This window comes from Homarus americanus, unplaced genomic scaffold (genome assembly GCF_018991925.1).
Source record: "Homarus americanus isolate GMGI-L3 unplaced genomic scaffold, GMGI_Hamer_2.0 scaffold40248, whole genome shotgun sequence".
NCBI classification, from domain to species: Eukaryota; Metazoa; Arthropoda; class Malacostraca; order Decapoda; family Nephropidae; genus Homarus; species Homarus americanus.
The window spans coordinates 11,070,355-11,089,787 of record NW_024712526.1 but is presented as its reverse complement, the minus strand read 5'-3'; the positions used below and the strand labels follow the sequence as shown (position 1 = coordinate 11,089,787).

The 19,433-nt window shown below is 40.4% G+C and overlaps 1 protein-coding gene across 2 annotated transcripts; it reads left to right on the top strand.

The window, feature by feature from the left end:
* Positions 1-688: 688 nt before the first annotated feature.
* LOC121862939 (ribosomal protein S6 kinase delta-1-like) lies at positions 689-16,722 on the top strand. 2 transcript variants are annotated; one of them, XM_042361388.1, is made up of 13 exons: positions 689-789; positions 2,649-2,806; positions 3,569-3,680; positions 4,953-5,014; positions 5,250-6,196; positions 9,159-9,191; positions 11,539-11,651; positions 11,908-12,060; positions 12,585-12,712; positions 12,971-14,767; positions 15,085-15,349; positions 15,776-15,871; positions 16,249-16,722. In XM_042361388.1, the coding sequence occupies exons 1-13, from the start codon at positions 694-696 to the stop codon at positions 16,348-16,350; spliced, it is 4,062 nt and encodes a 1,353-aa protein (XP_042217322.1). In that variant the 5' UTR covers positions 689-693; the 3' UTR covers positions 16,351-16,722. The 2 variants fall into 2 exon arrangements, with proteins under 2 accessions (XP_042217322.1, XP_042217331.1); XM_042361397.1 differs by lacking the exon at positions 9,159-9,191.
* Positions 16,723-19,433: the final 2,711 nt, after the last annotated feature.

Here is a 19,433-nt window from a genome sequence, read left to right as displayed (position 1 = left end):
CGTGGTATTATTTTTAACTTTGGCTATTTTGCTTCAACATGGGAATTCCCCTGAAGATGTCTCAACCCCCCCCCCCCACCAGGTCACCTACAGTGGTCACTATTCTCCTTCCTTCTCTCCCTCTCCTTCCTTCTCTCCCTCTCCTTCCTTCTCTCCCTCTCCTTCCTTCTCTCCCTCCTTCAAGGTTTCGTAAGTAAAAATAATAACCCACGATTGTGTTTTTAAAGTTTGTATTTTGGATCACCTGAAGATTAGACACCCAAGTTATTTCACCATCCTAACGCAAACCTTATCTAACCTAATTTAATTAAATGCTAACCTTACTTGACCTTACCAAACTTAACTTGACCTCGTTTGACCACAGCGTTAGGGTGGTTAATCTTGAGGTGAAATATGCTGGGTGGAGATTCTTCAGGTGTTTTCTTATTTCACCTGAAGATTAAACACCAAGTTAGATAATGTTCATAATAATGTTAGGGAAATAATGAAGTAAAATAACAGAATTAGTTACCTAGAATTATAAATGTATATAACAAGTTTTAGACACGCTATATAAAAAAAATAAAATTATAATTATCTTATTAGTGATTTTAATAATTTTAGAGATTTAATGGGGTAAAAATGGTAGAGTTAATAGAGGGAAATATTTACCAGTGAGTTAATTCTTGTGTCTGTCTCCCTCCGTAAACAAACATGGCCGCCCAAACAGATCACTGGCTGAGAGTATTCCAAGTGGAGGAGACCAGACGACACACCAAAGGCTATACCATTTATAAAGTGAAATCTAGTGTGAGTTATCATTGTTTAGTTACTTGGGAGTTGATTAGTGGTGTAATGGCGGTGAGGGAGGGAAGAGAGGATGTGGGAGGGAGGGAACTAGGTGAGGGAGGGAAGAGAGGATGTGGGAGGGAACGGGGTTGAGGGAGGGAACTAGGGTGAGGGAGGGAACTAGGTGGTGAGGGAGGTAACAAGGGTGAGGATGGGAACAGAGGGTGTGGAAGGGAGACAGTAGGAGGGTGAGGGAGGCAGCAGGGGGGGGTGAGAAGCAGAGGGGAGGAGACAGTAGGAGGGTGAGGGAAGGAGACAGTAGGGTGGGGAGACAGGGTGGGGGAGGAGGAGGAGACAGTGGGAGGTAGGAGGCAGTGGGGGGGGGGCAACAGAGGGGTGAGGGAGACAGTAGGAGGTGAGGACAGTAGGAGGTGGGAGGCAGCAGGGGGGTGAGGCAGCAGGGTGAGTTAGCGAGGCAGTAGAGAGGTAGTGAGGGGGGGGGCGAGGGAAGGAGGCAGTGAGGGGTAGGTGCAAGGTGAAAGTGCTCTAGTAACCTTCACCTTTTGTTTCATCAGACTTAACTGAATCATTAGACACAAGATGAAATTACTGTATGCTGAACTGAATGAAAGTTTAAATATTGAGAGTTCTTTTTATTTCCTCGGTTATTATTATTATTATTATTATTATTATTATTATTATTATTATATTTTTTGATGGGTAAAAATTGCTAAAAGTTAAGAGCATGTTTGGTGTTGGAAGAGTTAAAAAGTATTATGGTGTCTCCAAAAGTATCACAGCTTATTGGGCTCTCTTGTTGAATTACTGTTCTCTGATGTATGTAAGTCAAAATAATGCATTTGGATGGAGAGGGAGAAGTGGATTGTGTTTCAGTACTGCTATGTTCTTAATTATTACTGTAGTGGTTTTGATGTGTTGTTTAGTCTTTCACACTTGGTAATGTCTGGGGTGGGGTTTTTTTTGAGGGGGGGAGGGGAGGGGGTAGTAGTTGGTGACAGTATCATGCTTTAACCTGGAGCTTTAAGATATTTTTCAAACCTCAAAAAGATCCCATAAAACGATAAGGATTTATGATTTGCATAGTTTTATTTTTCCACTTTTTTTTCCTTTTTGTGCACCAATTATGTTGATGCACTACAATGCATTAATTATGTGCAAGAGATATTGCTCTACACACACATACATAATAAACCAGCAAGTTTGGAACACTTTAAATATAAGATTATAACTTTCTTACTAAATTCCATAATATTATTTGGCAATTTTAAGAGAACACATTTTTCCTGAACTGACCTCAATTGTGGCAATTTTCTCCTGACAGTGTTTCATCTACAGAGGAACATCTTACAAGCTAGTGCTACTTTATATGATCTAACCTAATTTAACCTAACCTAACCTATCAAACTTAGATTAACATTCAGGATGAAAAACATCATCAAAATAATACCGGTACAGTATTTAGCAAATTGTAAATCTCCTTCAGTTTATGGGATTTTTTTTAAGTAAACATTTATCCTTTACAGAAAAATCTACTCAAATTCCTGGTGAACGTGCTGTACTGTCTTCCAGTATTAACCAACATGTTTTAATTATTACTCAGGGGTTCATTCTTCCTAAAATCAAGCATAAGTCAGTGAAATTGTTTGTAAATCCACTAAAGATGTTACTTAAGCAAATTCAATGTTAATTTTTCTTGGTATTGTTTGTATTTAATCGAACACTTAGAAAAGACCAAATTGTTAAGTGTGCAGACCTGAGAGGTACGGTACCTTCACCATGTTTTCTACAAGTGACGATAAACATAGATATCAATACAGTACAGGAACAAGGGGAATGCCTCATTCTTGACGTTTCTCCAGGTATGTCCCCGAAACAGTCCAGAGGCTTCAACGTCAGTAGTGGTCTGGCGGCGATACTCAGAAGTACGTCGGTTACACAAGGCCATATCTGAGCTCCACCAGAGGCTCGGTCTTCCAGGACAGTTACCGCCCTTCCCTCGTGCCACCGTCCTCAACAGGTGTGTGTGTGTGTGTGTATTTTCTTGGCTCACTTGACCACACAGCAGATTATATTAGGAAATACAGAGGACCTGAAGCTTAGACACCCTAATGCTATGGGGGGGGGGGGCTTAAGTTAGGGTGGTTAGATTAGGTTAGGTTAAGTTAGGTTAGGTTAGGTTAGGTTAAGTTTGGTTAGGGTAGTTCTACAGTACAGATTGACAGTGTAATAATAGTTTGTGCTTAATTAGTGAGTTAATTAGTTGCAAGTTATAGTACAGTAATTTGCTGAACATAATTAGAATTTGTATTGTTAGTTTGTGTTAGTGGAAGATGAATGATTAGGCTGGTATTACTGTGTGGAAGAGCAAGAGAGAGTGACTGAGTGAGTGTATGTCTGGGTATACTGTACTGTATATTTTGGTGTCTGTGTGTGTTTTATCTTTCATTCTATATGTCTGTCTGTCTGTCTGTTCACCCACCCATCTGTCTGTCTGTCTGTTCATCCATCCATCTCTCTGTCTGTACATCCATTCATCTCTCTGTCTGTATATTCATCCATCTGTCTGTCTGTTCATCCACCCATCTGTCTGTCTGTTCATCCATTCATCTGTCTGTCTGTATATCCATCCATCTGTATGTCTGTTCATCCATCCATCTGTATATCTGTCCATCCATCCATCCATCTGTCTGTCTGTTACATGGATCTAAATGTGAGACATTTATTATTCATGCTTCATCTCTTTCATTTACAAGTTTATTCATACATTTCTCCTCTTTAGATTTGAAGCAGATGTTGTGGAGACAAGGAGACAAGCTACACTCGACCTCTTGAAGTTCATAGGTCAACACAGTCCACTCTTCACCTCTGACCCATTCACCAAGTTTTTTCAGGTACGTGCATAAGTGGCAAGAATACCGCCCTATGTGGAGGGTCAGTCAGTTAGTGTGTCGGTGTGTGTGTACAGTGGTGAAGGAAGGAAACTGTAGTGTGGGATTTCATTGCCAAACTGTACTTGATATGCTATAGTATAACTGCTGCCTTCATACCATGGTTTGTGTTTGTGTTATTGTTGTATTTGGTCTTATTATGTGTGTTAAATAGACCTCTCGGGGGCTTTGTTTATTTTGTATACTTTTGCCATACACACACACACACATACATAAACATGCACACACACGTACACATACATACACACACACACACACACACACACACACACACACACACACACACACACACACACACACACACACACACACACACAAAATAAATAAAGCTTTTTTTTAGAATATCAGATCAGTTTTTGATAAGATTCAAATGAATGATATTTTGAGAAATTTGACCACTTACCATATTTTGTGACATATATGTGTTTTAAATGGATCCACTACAAACCACCATTGACAAAATTTTGTTTCATCTTGCTTCTCCAGACAAATTTGGAAATCAGAGTATTAAGCCAAGTGTGAATCAGAAGATAATCCTCCCAGTGACTTGAGGAGTGATGATGATGGTAATGTAGAAGAAGTGTCTAAAGAGTTTCATTCTGGAAACCATCGTCATCCTTTTCACCTCGCTGTCTTGTCTCTTGGGTAATTTCACCCTTCATAGTTGGACCTCTGAGTGCTGTAATAGTCTTGTGTGTGTATGTGTTAGGGTGTTTGTTTGTGTGTGGGTGGGTGTTTTATGATATATGCTATTTCACTATTTCATGATGAAGATTTTGTTTACACCTCACTGCTTTATCTCTGTTGGGTGGAGAGGGAAGGGGAGGAGGGATGGTGAAGCCACAATTTTAAGTGTTCAATAATTTTTTTTTTTGCCTTGTTTTCTTCTAACTCTATACTTCTAAGATTTCCCAGATAGTTTGTCCGTGTTGGTTATGTGTCGGCTCTTGCACTCACGCACACAGACACACACATGCACATGCTGTTCTGTTTTTGCTCACGTTTGTTCTGGTCACTTCATCGCCATCATCACCACCACCAACCATCATCATTACCTCCACCAGAATCACCATCCTCATCTTCAGTCATCATCATCATCAACCACCACCACCACCACCTAATCAGTGTTATCATATATATGTTAACCCTTGGTATATTATGTAAGATAACATCCCAAGTGACCCAAATCATCACCATGTGTGTTTTGTTCCCCAGAATGAAGATAATGGCAGCAAACATTCTTCACTTAACAAGATACGGAAGAACTCCAGGGGAAGGTAAGAGAGTTAATGTTTTGTAAAAGGGATCACACGAAGAATAGCCACCCTCCCCATCTAGCTTATTTCACCTGATGATTAAATACCCTAACAGTACCTGGGGGGGGGGGGTGTTAGAGTGTAAACAGTAAGCTGATTCTAGGTAATAGTGAGAGAGAATTATATATGAGAGATAGATGTGAAGTGTTAGTAAGGTGCTGTACCTGTGATGATCTAAAAATGTCTCTCCCTCCAGGTCAAAGGAAGCTGATTCTCTGGCCTCAACACTTGGGATACAGGAGTCCTCGTCTCTGTACTCTCAGTTGAGCGACACCGAGGATGACTTCAGTGTTTGCTCCAGCCTCGACTCCCCACCAGCCGTTGACGCCTTGTGTGCCACCCCGACTTACCCGACCGCCTCCGTTGCTCCCTCTGCCGTAGCATCAGCGTCCACTGCTGTCGCCATAACCGATGGTTCGTGTGAAGGCAAAGACACACTGACGACTGCTTGCCAGAACCATACTGGGGTGTCAGGTCTTTCAGTTAGCCAAAGAACCAACTCAAAGAGATATAATTCTCAAGAAAATTTCTGGAAAGTTGTGCCAAATAGAACCATCACAGATACCGAACGAAGGGAGGAAGTTAAGTGCGATCTCGGTTGGGGTTTACCATGTGGGAAAGGCGTAGAGAACAATGTTTTTTTTTTTCATACGGGAAACTGTGATGTTAAAAAGGACAACAAGGATACTGTTCACCCATCTGAGAGGCATGAGTCCACTTCATCCTCACAGCCATGTTGCGTGTATGAGAACCCAGTGCACAATTCCCCTAAACAGCACCAAAAACCCTACCCGAGTGAAGAACCACGGCATATTCCCGACGGGGACGGCAGGTCATTGGGTCCCGTACGGGTAAAACAAACTCCACGTCCAATACCACCTCTCGAAATCTCTAGACGGATAAGCATCTCCGGTAGAAAGAACTCGGTGCCCCTGACCCCCCTAACCCCCCTGACCACCACTGTTACCCCAGTCATCTCAACACACAAGATTCCAAGCCCACAGGAGGTCGCCAACACACAGTATGTTTTTATTGCAGCTCAACAGATAAATGAGGCGCAACAGCATGAACAAAACAGGGATTATAAGCAGGCGCTGAACATGTACCGAGAAGGAGTTGGGACATTGTTACAGGGAGTACAAGGTCAGTGTAGGGTTATCAGTTGTTCTTAGTCCTCATCATTTTCCTCCTCCTCATTGTTCATCTTTAATACTTATACTGTACTGTAGTTACTCTGAATTATAACCCTAGTATGAGCAGACTATGTACGGTACGGTAGTGAATAAACAGAGGCTGGTTGACTTGACTGGTTGCATCACAAAGAGAGGATTCAGACTGTGAATTATTTGAATGACTGGAAGACTGAGCAAATATGTAACTGTGATTCCTAGACAACAAATGTAACCTAAATATTACAGGATCACTTGAATATTACTCCCCCCCCCAAGCTTATTTTGCCGGTACTCTAAGATTAACCACCCTAATACTAATCTAACCTAACCCCCAGGTAATATATAGCTGCAAGTGTCCAGAGTTTAGTCTCACAATATTGCTTGTTTACTTACGTTAACTTATGTATTTTTCGGGCAGAAGATAGGATTTAATTCTTTATCTTTTTATTTACCGGTAATTCTATTCATTAACATCGTATTGACGAGAGTTCTAACATTTATTCATGTTTTCGGGAGCATTTCTCTTATATTCATCTATATTCTACTCTTAATATTTGCAATTTTTTTTCTCCATTACTCACAATAATAACCACAAACTTGCCCCTTCAGTGATCGAGAGTAATTTAATAATAATAATAATAATTAACGGTTTATTGAAAAAGTTCTGCAGCCCGAAGGCTGAAAATATACATTGGACATAAATGACTTATTACATACATTGGTGGTTTAACAAAAGCCTTCATTAGAGAAAGGTAAAGGAACATACAGTGAACATACAGATTAATGTAGGATTGTACGTGTTGAACAGCAAATACGTAGTGTAGTAACTCCCTCCCAGATGGTGTTAGGAGGGACCTCACGTGGTGTAGTAATTCCCTCACAGATGGTGTTATTAGGGACCTGACGTGGTGTGGTAATTCCCTCACAGATGGTGTTATGAGGGAACCTGACGTGGTGTGGTAATTCCCTCACAGATGGTGTTATGAGGGACCTCACGTGGTGTAGTAATTCCCTCACAGATGGTGTTATGAGGGGCCTCACGTGGTGTAGTAATTCCTTCACAGATGGTGTTATGAGGGTCCTCACGTGGTGTAGTAATTCCCTCACAGATGGTGTGATGAGGGACTTGACGTGGTGTAGCAATTCCCTCACATATGGTGTTATGAGGGACATGTGGTGTAGTAATTCCCTCACAGATGGTGTTATATGAGTGAGGTTTGGTCCCAGGCCTTCCTATCGTAGACGGATTAACACATCGCTGGTTATCATGGGCCGTTATCACTGGGTACCTGGGACCTCACTGTGTGAAGGTTAACTTGGGTACAACTGTTACTGTTGAGTTGTTCTCACTGACTTAAGCACTGTTCACCACTGTTCACCTCTGTTTAACACTGGTTCCATTCCTTTCCGAAATGAAACTGTAACTTCTGGCGAGAACTTGTTGATATTCCGGTGGGGAGGAGGGTTCAGGGGAGGGGGTTGGTATGGGCCAACTTAACAGTTGACCTGGCTGCTCCGAGAGGAGCGCCAGGTACGTCTTGACCCTTCGGTGGTCAAGGATGTTTGATGTACGTATATTAGTTAACTATGTGGCATGGTTATGTACCCCCATTACCCTTGTTGTTGTTGTCGTATCTGCTGCACGTGACTCTGATGCTGATGAACCTCAGGTATTCTGGTCACTCTTAGAGGTCCTGTGCAGAATTGACATTGAAGCATTGTCTGTGTTGAGATAATATGTGGGAGTGGGGCACGTGGCAGTGTTCTTGTACGCATAGAATGGATTTTAGGTGTGTGGTATATTGTGGTCTTATTTGTCTAGTGAAGGTTATAATAGATATAGTCTGATTTCTTAAAAAAGATTGGTTTCTGAGATGTCAATATCAGTAGCAGTTGAGTATTATACAGCATTGTTTAGTTGTTGTGTGAGTCTTTGTGTTTGGGTAGATGTGTGGGGATAGTGGTGTGTTCTGTTGTGAAGTTACTCCGAGGAGATGTTGCAAATTCCTTTCCCCAGATTGCAAGGTGATTTTATGTCTTGACTCGGGATGGACATTGCTTAATACTGTTTGCTGAAGGTCTTGTGGTGAAGTTTACCTGTGTTGTAATGTGACGTAGCTACACCTCGTCCTGTTTTAATTGGCCAACTAATATCCAGTTTCTTATTCCCCATCAGATCCTTCATTCTAAGAGGAATATAAACATAGTGATTGTCTGTGTGTGTCTGTCCTTTCACCCATCTGTACACAATTGTTTCCCAGGGATGGCTTTAAGACTCTACAACATGTTTTGAGAATGATGCACATTTTTAGGAGATTTAAAATAAAAAATATCAAGATGTCTAAAAAGAAAAGACCTGTACTAATTGGACTGCTCTGTAGACTTATGTATTTGTTCTTTTCTTTATACTAAATATTTAAAACCCATTTAAGGAAGGTTGGTGTAAGTATTATGATGGAGTTGTAGCCAAAAGAGTCCAGTAGGCTCCCACTGTTATTGCTGAGGGAAGATATTGGATTATTATTGTGACACGCACTTGTAGGTGCTGTTTAGTGTGTTAGAATATCACAAAACCTTCCATTTTTATCTTATATTTTTACCTGTAGCTGTAAATTGGAATGCAGAAAATAATATTAAATTACAGAAAAAAATTATTAATGTTTTATATATATTTTTTCTGGTATTTTATGAGTTAGTAAATAATTATTCACGGTATTTGTTGATGACTGCTTTCACCAACAGCCAAGATCAGATCACTAATCCAAACTCTTCTGGGCATCATCTCCAGTGACTCCTCTCATCCATTCCCCATAAACTGTTTTGCCTTACATGTTATTTTGATTTATTTAGCCCCCCCCCTTCCCCCCACCCCCAGCGTAGATGCTAGAGTAAGCGAATAAAAACTATTAAATTCCCTCTGTTTCTGTGTGCAGCCAGTAACCCCGAGGATCATGCAAAGAAACGAGGTAAAAGAAACTTTGTGAATGCCTTCGTTGTGTCGCATCGTGCTGTAGTAGCCGAGTCTTGGTCTGTTGTCTCCGTAGGCATGAGCTCCTGTCTGTTGCTTCTTCCTCCAACCTTTAGACGTTATGCTGTAGGATATGAGCCAATTTTTACTATACTGTACTATTTTTGTCTTGCCTCCTGTTGCTGCCGCTTATATTGTACTTCATTGTATCTTGTCACCTTAATTATTCCCTGTTATCTGGTTATTGTATTTATTATTTTTTTATTAATCAATCATAAGATAAACCAAAATCTTTATAAAGTGTTTCTCTAATGTAGAATGTTGTTGTAGAGTACTAATGTTTTAAGTACTGTAACAGAAGGTATATATAGCTGAGGATATGTGTACAGTAATGTGTTTATAAGTGATGGGATGTTTGGCTGGCAGTAGAATGATTTGCACACAATATTTAACTCTTTTTCTTACTCTGTGACCTTCACTTATGACTCAATACTATTGTACCATAAGTTATAAGCAGATAAAATGGGAAAAATAATGTTGCTATTATAAATAATTTTCCTTGAACTTGACAGAAATTGAATATCTGGTTGTTTGTAATAAGATTGGGAATTGGTACTTACTGTATGATTGTATAGTATTACCCAAAGGTGATTTGTTAGGATAGGTTATCCATTAGTGTCCTTCAGAGTGAGTGAGTCTTCAATTTAATATCATGTAACACTATCTTGGCAGTATCAGACTAGACCAGATAAGTTTTTCTTCAGGTTAATATTTCTCACCCAGTTGATTCAGGTGGGGAAAAAATTAGACTCATTTTGAACCAGAGATTGACTTTGACTTGGATAGGGTTCGAGGTTGAGGACGTTGAATTAGTTGTTCTCGTTGTTTCTCACCTTCTCCAGTCTTAAGGGAGAGTTGACGCTACCATCCTCTTAGTTACCTGCTGTCCCTCCAATCAGTCACCTCGGCGGATTCAGGCCCCTTCTGATCCAGTGGTCGTACAGTCAAATTTCCTCTTAACTTGACAAATAGAGCGTCAGTCACAAAGGTTTTAGACACATAGTGCGTGACCAAATTACTGGAAATATGTTATCGTGTCATTCTCATATGTTATGTTCAGACACAGCATTTTGTAACCAGACTGGTGAGTGAGTCATGCAATATCCTGCTTGCAACACATAACACACAAAAACAAACAACCACATGTGACGAACACTTTGTCGTCACACCACAATTACTTCATAACTCTGATGTCTTTTCTCTCTCGGTACAGAATTGGTGATTTTGACAATATTACGTCACCTTTATTTTTTTGCTTCTATAGTTTTGCTTGTGGGTTGTTTAGGGTAGGGTATTAGTAGGTTAGGTTAGGTTAAGTTAGTTTTAGATTAAGTTAGGTTAGATTAGGTTAGGTGAAGTTAGTTTTAGATTAAGTTAGGTTAGATTAGGTTAGGTTAAGTTAGATTTAGATTAAATTAGGTTAGGTTCTCACTTGTTAAGAGGATAAAAGTCTTCAGCTCACCTCTAAATATACTCCAATGTACAAAATTTTACATCCATTGCTTAAAAGCATGTTCCTTTTTGACGCTTCTCTGTCACTACTTCTTCTGTACAGTTTATGGCACTGTTTCTCGCTGTTGCTTACTCTTGAGCAACACACACACACACACATCATTATAACTGCAAAGACCTCAAATACTCATCAGGTTTACCCACTTTGAGTACATTAGTTGTTTAATTAAAAGATGGTTGATGATAGCTGATGGAGGGAGGGTTGGGCTGTGAATATCACATTGATCCATATTTTCCTGTTATGTCAGTTTTCCGCATCAAGTTTTTTTGATAAATCTGAAGAGTCGTTATTAGTGTACGGTACTGGTAGCGTTATTGCTGCACTGTACGCTAAAATATTATATGAATAAGCTTTTGCATCCTTTTAAAGCATTCTTGTTTCCTGGTTCTTCATTCCTCTCTTAGCTTTTATTAAATGGGTATGATTCATAAAGTAACATTGACATTTAACACATTATTCACTCCTCATAATCTCTCCAGTCTTTTGTCAAATATTATACAGTACTTCTATTTGTTACTCTTACGATGCAGTGCCACCACAGTTAGCCCATTAAACATTACTTTGGTTAAATTTCCTCTTGTGATGCTTGATGATACTTTATTGTGTGTGATATTATATAGTATTTATTTAAACAGTTTTATTGGCTAGTAAACATTCTTGAAAGTTTTTATTTGGGATGTAAAAAAAAACTGGTTATATTTTATACAGTGAGTGTTGGTGCGGATTTCTAAGGTCATGCTAAAAGAACCTACTTGTCTGTTCTGGGCTGCAGGAGATGGGGATGGTAGTCGCAGGGAAGCCGTCAGAAGGAAGACCGCTCAGTACCTACAGCGGGCGGAGCAGCTGGTGGCCCGCCTCACCCGTAAGGATAAGAAGAAAGACCAAGTGAGTTTTAGAAAAAGAAAGAGTTTGTTGTCCTCGAGCGTAGTTAGTCGTCGAAGAAAACTCTTGCTGTAACTCCTGGCATAGATCTCACTGTAACTCTTGGTGTACCTCATGTAACTCTTGTTGTATCTCCTGACATAAATCTTACTGTAAATCTTGTAAATTCAGGTAAACAAAGCTTCCATGATCGTTTCTGATACATTTCATAGTACGTACAGTATGTTATAAATTATGAAGTGTTTCTCGTCTCGCTCAGCTTACAGACGGTCCCCCACCAGAGATCAACAGCAGTGGTGAAGGAGGACTCAAGTGCCGAGCGTCAGACCTCTCCAGGTACCGTGTGGCGGGCCTGGCAGGATCTGTCATCATCGCCACTGACACTACAAATGGTGACACGGTTGCCATCAAGGTACTACCTTGAGATTGTTGCCATCTGAGGTTTTCATATTTGTTTACGTCTGGTCGTATAAGGCACTCATAGGGGGGGGGGGGGTTTGATGGATGAGCCAAATGTGACTTTATTCATAGTTATACCCAGGCATTTCGAGATTTATTTATGTGCCCTTAAACTAGACTAAATTTCCTATTGACTGTATGGTGGGTAGTGGAGAAGTGGAAAATAAACCATGTCAACTTTAACTGCGATTATCTCCAAAAAATTATATTCCAGCGTCTTCTACGCTGTTCCCCTGAATGGCTTAATTGTATACTGTAGTCACTAAGATACAGGGAATAGGGTGATAAGAGTGCTTTGAAGTCACTTAGAATATTAGAGTGATGGCAACCAAACTATAGGAGAATTCAATGGGAGTGTAAAGGTATGATGAGGAGACAGAGATTATCTAGAGAAGAAGAATTGGTGCAAATCTGAAGAAAACTTTTAAAGGTCGTTCACTGTTTTTTTAAAGTTAATGTGGGTGACCCTCGATGCAGGTTGTGATCAAGAGCGGCAGTGGTAGTGGAGAGAAGACCGTTGTGCCCGAGAACATCCCCTTCATGGTGCCCATCATCAGGTATCATGAGACAGACAACGCCATCTACCTGGTCCTTAAGTTCATCAGGTACTGTACTGTACATCATCAATATCTCCTGCTGTTCCTTCCAGATTCTCTCAACTTGTACACAAGATCATTGGCAGAACTGTATGGTGTACAGATAATCCCTGAGCCATAAATTATTAAGTAATCATGCATATACACATATTTAATTACATATTTCACAACTGCATCTCATTATGTTTCACTTAAATAGAAATTTATTGTTATAAGAATGAGTTTGATGTATTAAATGAAACCTCTGACTCATCACCTTTGTTACAGCGGTGGTAAGTTATGGAGCCACATCAAGAAGTACGTTGTAGAGGAAAATACAAATCCAAACGAGATTTACAACACCTCCAGCAACACGTACGCTGGGCGCCGCCTGCTGCAGGAAACCACAGAATACGATGGTCTCGCCAGCGAAGCATTGTCGCTCTGTGAGACACCTTCCCTCGCCTCCCACTTATCATCACACCAGTCCTGTTCCCACACAACACCGTCCACCAACAACCTCCTCACCGTCCCAGGTTGTAGCTCATTGGGAGGGTGTTCTGGATGTTCCGAGGCTTCGTCGTCGTGTCTCCCCGATGGTTACCTCCAGATCTTCTCAGAGTACACTCACGGCCTGCCGTCCTCCTCCTCCATGCTCGTCATCCCTCCATTAGGACAGAGCACTAACGTGACCACGGACACTGTGCCTAAATCCATGAGTGCCGGGGCACTGGTCGTTGCGGCTGGGTGTTCGGACATATGTCAAGATGCTCAAAATGATGCCAAATTATCGGTTACAGAAGATAAACTTTTTCCTCAAGATGGTATTTTTCTTAACGGAAGTAATTTAATGAACGACGCTGATAAAGTAAGTATCGGAAGTGACACGCTGTCGGGTGTTAGTGAAGACTTCAGTTGTTCTATACCTGTCAGTGTCCCAAACCTTCTGCCAGATCCTTTACCTTTACCAGAGGTCAGAGTTACTGATGACCCACAACCTGAGAGTAATGTAGATTTGATGAACAATGAAGAAGAATCTCACTGTACAAAATGTAAGGATGATGCAGTTGATGGGGTCGTGCCTCCGGGTGGAGAGAGGGAGGCCGGTGCACACAAGCACTGTGAGCAAGATCATGAACTTGTGAAACCAACTTATAATGGGAAAGAAAATGAAATGAATTATAACAAACAGGACAACACTCTGCATGCCAGATATGGAGGAAGAGATCCTTTGTTTTTAAGAACAACAGACACACACCTGGGCCTGGAGGAAGATAGAGAAGACAACAGTGTAACTGACACATCTTTTGCCAGTGTGACTCTCCCTTCCTTCTCATGGACCAAACGGGAGGATTCTGAACTTGCATCTTTAGATATTGATGATCTTATAAGGAATTCCAAACAGTTATTGCAGAATGTTGACTACACACTACAGCAGAGTAAGAGCCAGGGTGTGACTGCATGTCATGACTCTGATGAGAGCACTTCCGTTGACCATTCTGAGCTCCCGTACGACAGTGACAGTATAGGCTTTGACCAGACCGACAAAGGTAAAAATAATACACCCAAGACCGAAAATGAAAAGAAAATTCACCAGAACAAACAGTCCTTCGCTGTATCCGCCATTGGGGAGGGTCAGCCGTCGGGCAGTCGATTGAGGGTCAGAAATAATAGCCAAAAGCCACGTGGAAGCACTTTAAAAGCTGTTAAAAGTGAGAGTAGTTTATTAGTACGACCAGACTCTGAGGCAGATCATGAAGAGAGAAGTATAGCCACTGAATGTGTCAGTTCTCAGAAAGTGAAATCACAAAGAGTCACCATTGGTCAAGGTGTTGAACCATCTCCTGCCAACCAGAATGTCAGAGTCCAGCCTGAGCAACCACAAAGTGTTAAGGCAAATAACTTAAATTCAAGAGAGAACTGCGACGTGCCGATAGAGAGTTCGTTAGCAGCCCTTCTGGAGAAATATTCTGCAAACAGAGGACACGACTCACGGCCGAGGTTACCAGAAGGCATCGTGAAGGTGTGGTCATCGCAAGTGATCTCGGCCATCACGGCGCTACACCAGCTTGGTATTGTGTGGGGGTGAGTTCACTTATATTCTTGTTTCACACTCAAGCTGTAGAGGCAGTGAGGTGTTGATGTTATTGAATTTTATTTGTTTTTATGAGGTCATAAATGCATAGAGCATAGGATGACTCTTATGAACTTTATTCCAGCCATTACACTCACTAGTATTACACATCTTGTCACCTTCAGTTGTAGCTACATTTGACAGTATTATTGAGTGAGAACTACCACACCTGTGCCACAATATGTTTTGATTACACTAACAGTGACTAACTGATAGCTGGTAAAGAAGTGTGCACATAAATATCAATGGTCTTATTGTTACTTCACAGAGACTTCAATTTTGACAACGTTCTCCTGGACGAAGGCGGCAGTATTCTGGTGACGTACAAGAGCCGCTGGTCTTCAGTGCAACGTAACGTGCGGAGCAGCACGAGTTGGAAGAATGTGAATGAGCTGCCCACAGAGGGTGAAGCTGGAGCCAAACAGAAGATGGGGTACCTGGCCCCAGAGCTTAAGTCACCCCTGGCATTTTCCACCACGGCCTCTGACTGGTGGTCCATCGGTGCTCTCATGTACCACATGCTTACTGGACAGGTTCATATACACTTAATGCTTTTGTTAAGACCTGCAACACTTGATTCGCTCCGCCACATCATTGTTGTTGTCTTTCACTTTGTACAGTTATTATTTTGCCTAAATAAACTGTTTCAAATTTAATTTTCACCATCTATATGAACTTTGTTAATATTTATGTAAAGAGTCACTGCGTAGGACTTGAACATGTACTGTACTATAGTTAGTGGATACAACAGAGCTGTATAAAACTACAAGTTTTGTAATTTACTGAGGATGGTATTGTACAATGGAATGGCAACAGACTCGGTGAATTTTACATTATAATTTATCTCATTGAAATTTACAAGTAGAAGAGAAATACTTTTGTAATAGCTTTAAAATGTTTGTTGAGTGGAATATTATACATGTTGAGCCAAACCTAACCTGACTTAATTTAATTGGCAGAGTGTGTGGGCCGCTCACCCTTCAGGCATCACCTCACACACAGAGCTGTTGATGCCATCACATCTCACTGCTGAGGCCGCCTCCCTCCTCTCGCAGGTAAGTGACATCGACAGGAAAATGACTGGGTAATGACATGGTGACAGGGAAGGACTGGACAGTGTAGCCTCATTATAACAGTAATCAGAGGAAAGGTCGGGTTGTTAGATCCCAAAGTTCGTTACGTTGTTTGTGTTGTCCGATCAACCAAAAGGTACATTAGAGACCAATATTTGTCTGGTTAAAGGCCATTAGTAAACCAATTTCTATGTGATGAAAGTGATTTAGAATGAATAACTGTGTACTGTATATGGTTATTAAAGACAGTTTTATACCTTGGTGACAGACACATTCACTCTACCTCTGTGTGTGAATATAACCTGTGATTTCTATAGCAAGTCGTTATGAGTATAAAGTACAATATGTTGGATTTTCAGCTTCTGTGTGCTCACCCAACGGAGCGTCTGGGAGGCGGAGTTGCCGGGGCGCAGGAGGTCAAGGACCACGCCTTCTTCACGGGTATACAGTGGACAGAGTAAGAAATCTGTGATAGCCAAGCTTTTATAGCCCTATACATTTACATTATAGGAAGTATGATGACAGCATTATAGGATGCTGGTGTCAGGTCCTACAGTACAGTATTGTAGGTTATGAGAATGATAAAACTTGTCAAAGTGGCCAAAAAGTTTTGTGTATTTACGTAAACACAAGTAACGTAGTCGGCTTGGTGTATGTGTATGCATGGTGATTTATGCTGCTTATCTCAATAACAAGAGACAATTTGTGAGACTAGAATAGGACCCAGGTGTTAGGAAACAATACATGCATTATGGTGAATAGAATTTGCTTCATTAAACCAAGAGAGCTCAGACAAGGTGCTTTATGGAGATACTGTACTGTACTCCAGGTATTTTATATATAAAAGAAACATTCACAGCAGTATACAATAAAGTGGGACACAAACTCCTGATATATCTCTTCATGGTAGACACAAACTATGCCATGAAGAACCATCGGTAATCCTCCTGAAGCTTGGGATTAAAACTACAAATAGAATTCACACAGAAATTTTGAAAGAAAAATTTTAAATACTTTTCGATCACATAGAATAAGCACACACATACCCTTTACCAATACAGTCTCATCAGCTGTATGAGATTTTCGAGTGTTTTTTTTTACCATTTTTTTAGTGTTTATAATACAGTACTTAATGTAACTAAATATTGCTGGAACTTCACAATGAGGTAAATAAATATATAATGCTTGCAGCTTTGCACAAAAAAATTTCCCAGATGATTAGAAGGTGGGATACTGTGACGCCATATTACCAGACACTGGAAGGTAGTGTTGGTGTTCCTTATAGTGGCATCATTTTATCAGACACTTTAGGGTGGTGGTGTTGCTTCACTCTGTCCCCACTTGTGTTTATCAGGAGTTTTTCAACCTCACAAATTCCACATAGGGCCCAAACTTTCTGTATTTGTCCAGTAGGTCATTGCTGCATTTATTATGAGTATTCTAGCTTGACATTCTGCACACCTCTGTTCTGATGTTTACATTTATAGTAGTGTGGTGTGGTAGAGTTATCAGTAGGTTCCCACTATCTGCCAGGGTGGTCCATACAGAACCTCCTCCATGTAAGTTGACAGCTGTAATGTGTGTGGAATTAACCCAATCAGCTGTTGATAAGTAGCCATACCGGGTATCTTTTCATCTCAGCAAGTTAACAATACTCCTGACCACTCCTGTGTGATCAGAGAACAGAAGTCTTTATAGTAATGATTGTCTGGCATTAACTAATATAAAAGATTTAAAGTGGCATCACTTAGTGAAGGGGTTAAAACATATATGTTAACCCTACAATAATATCAGAAGTGTAGGTTTTAAACGGTGTCTTAGTTATCTATGTCATCTTAACACACCAGAAAGATGTGCTTGTTAAGGTTGTAAGTGATGTGATAATTGGTAGTTGAGTCAAACAGTCTAAATGAGATTATTGTGATGCTGTGTTTACCAATTTGGTTCAAGATTGTTTTATAATAGTTCAAATCTAGAAGGACATTATCACAAAGATAAATTCTTTTTGGACGATTCTTTTTATGTTGTCATATTTTGAATGAAGAAAACAACATCGAGGGAAAAGTTATCAAAATCTTTTTTCTATTTTGTTTATTCTTCCTGCATTTATGAAGGGTGGACGAAGGGGCAGAGATAATTTAAAGAAAGATGGAAATAATACAAAGGTGTCCTAATCAATACACACACACACCACATATTCCTATCTTACACATGAAGTACAGAATCCTTAAACTCAATGTTGCTTCACCACAATTCATATCATCTTACTATGTACAGTTTAGTTATTGTGGTGAGGTGTTGCTGTGTCAGTTGCCGAGAGTCAGTGACAGGCAGAGTGACAGTACCCAGACGTGCCATAAAGGTACCCGATCATAGAGGTTGTGGCCACCTGTTGTATGTAACTGTTGTGTCGTCCATCCTTCACGTGGAGGTACAGGTTGTTCCATTGCTGGCAAAGGAAGCTGCATCTGTCTGACCTATAGTGAACCATTACTTTGTTGGTGCCTTTTATTATTAATATATCCTACTCTCACAGTCATTCCATATTTAGATATACAATACACAACTGGTAGGTTAAGGAAACTAATTTTTATTATCAAAATTAGCCTTGATGCAGTAACAACACAACTTATCCCTGATAGGTATCAGATTCTTGTCGTTGTGTTGTGGTTCATTTGTAACAAGATGATTCTCACTGTATTCACATAAAAGGAGACAGTGTGTAATGAAAACTTTAATTTCTAAGATACTGAAACTGGGTTATATAGTGTTTGGTGCTATAAGAAGTGATGAGATGTGCAGCAGAAAATGAGAGATGAATCAGTTCCACAAAAGCTAAACAAGTTTTATTTTCAACTTTTCTCACACATGAAAACTCCATAGTGAAACTTCCCTCAGTACAGTACAGGATATCAGTTACAGTATTATGATCCCAACAACACAAAGAACATTTACCAAAGTCTTACTGGTTTAATGGTGTGAAGTTTGAGGAGTTCATAGGAGTACGAGCTGGGGCTGTTGTGTGACACTGTCCAGACGACAGAATAAGTTGTCTGGAGGAAAAAAATATACTGCACCGATTTTTGGGGTCTGGGTGAAGGTTCTGTTACTCCTCCTTTGGGTAGTTCTTGCTGGGCTGCATCTCAACATTGGTGGTGTACGACACATTCTCACCTACACGCCATTTGTTACGGACTAATATAATCCATTGACCTTTCATTTATCATAGATTTGATTATCACCTTTTGCCTCTGAAGTTAACAAGCTGCCAACCTGACATCTTAACCTCAACACAGTACAGTACTTCCAACACCACCTCCTCCCATGATAGTTGTCAGTATTGTTGTCACTTTAAACATATTTTCTGAAGTTAACTCTTTACTGTCTGTTTTTAGAAGAGAACAAACCCTTATGCCTTCATACTGTCATTGTCATTATTGTTTGTTACTTTGTTATTAACTTTATTGTCCAGTGTTAGTACAGGAGGAAACTGAAGTGCCCAGAGAAAACCTTCAATTTTATTAGGGTCACACTGGATAACATC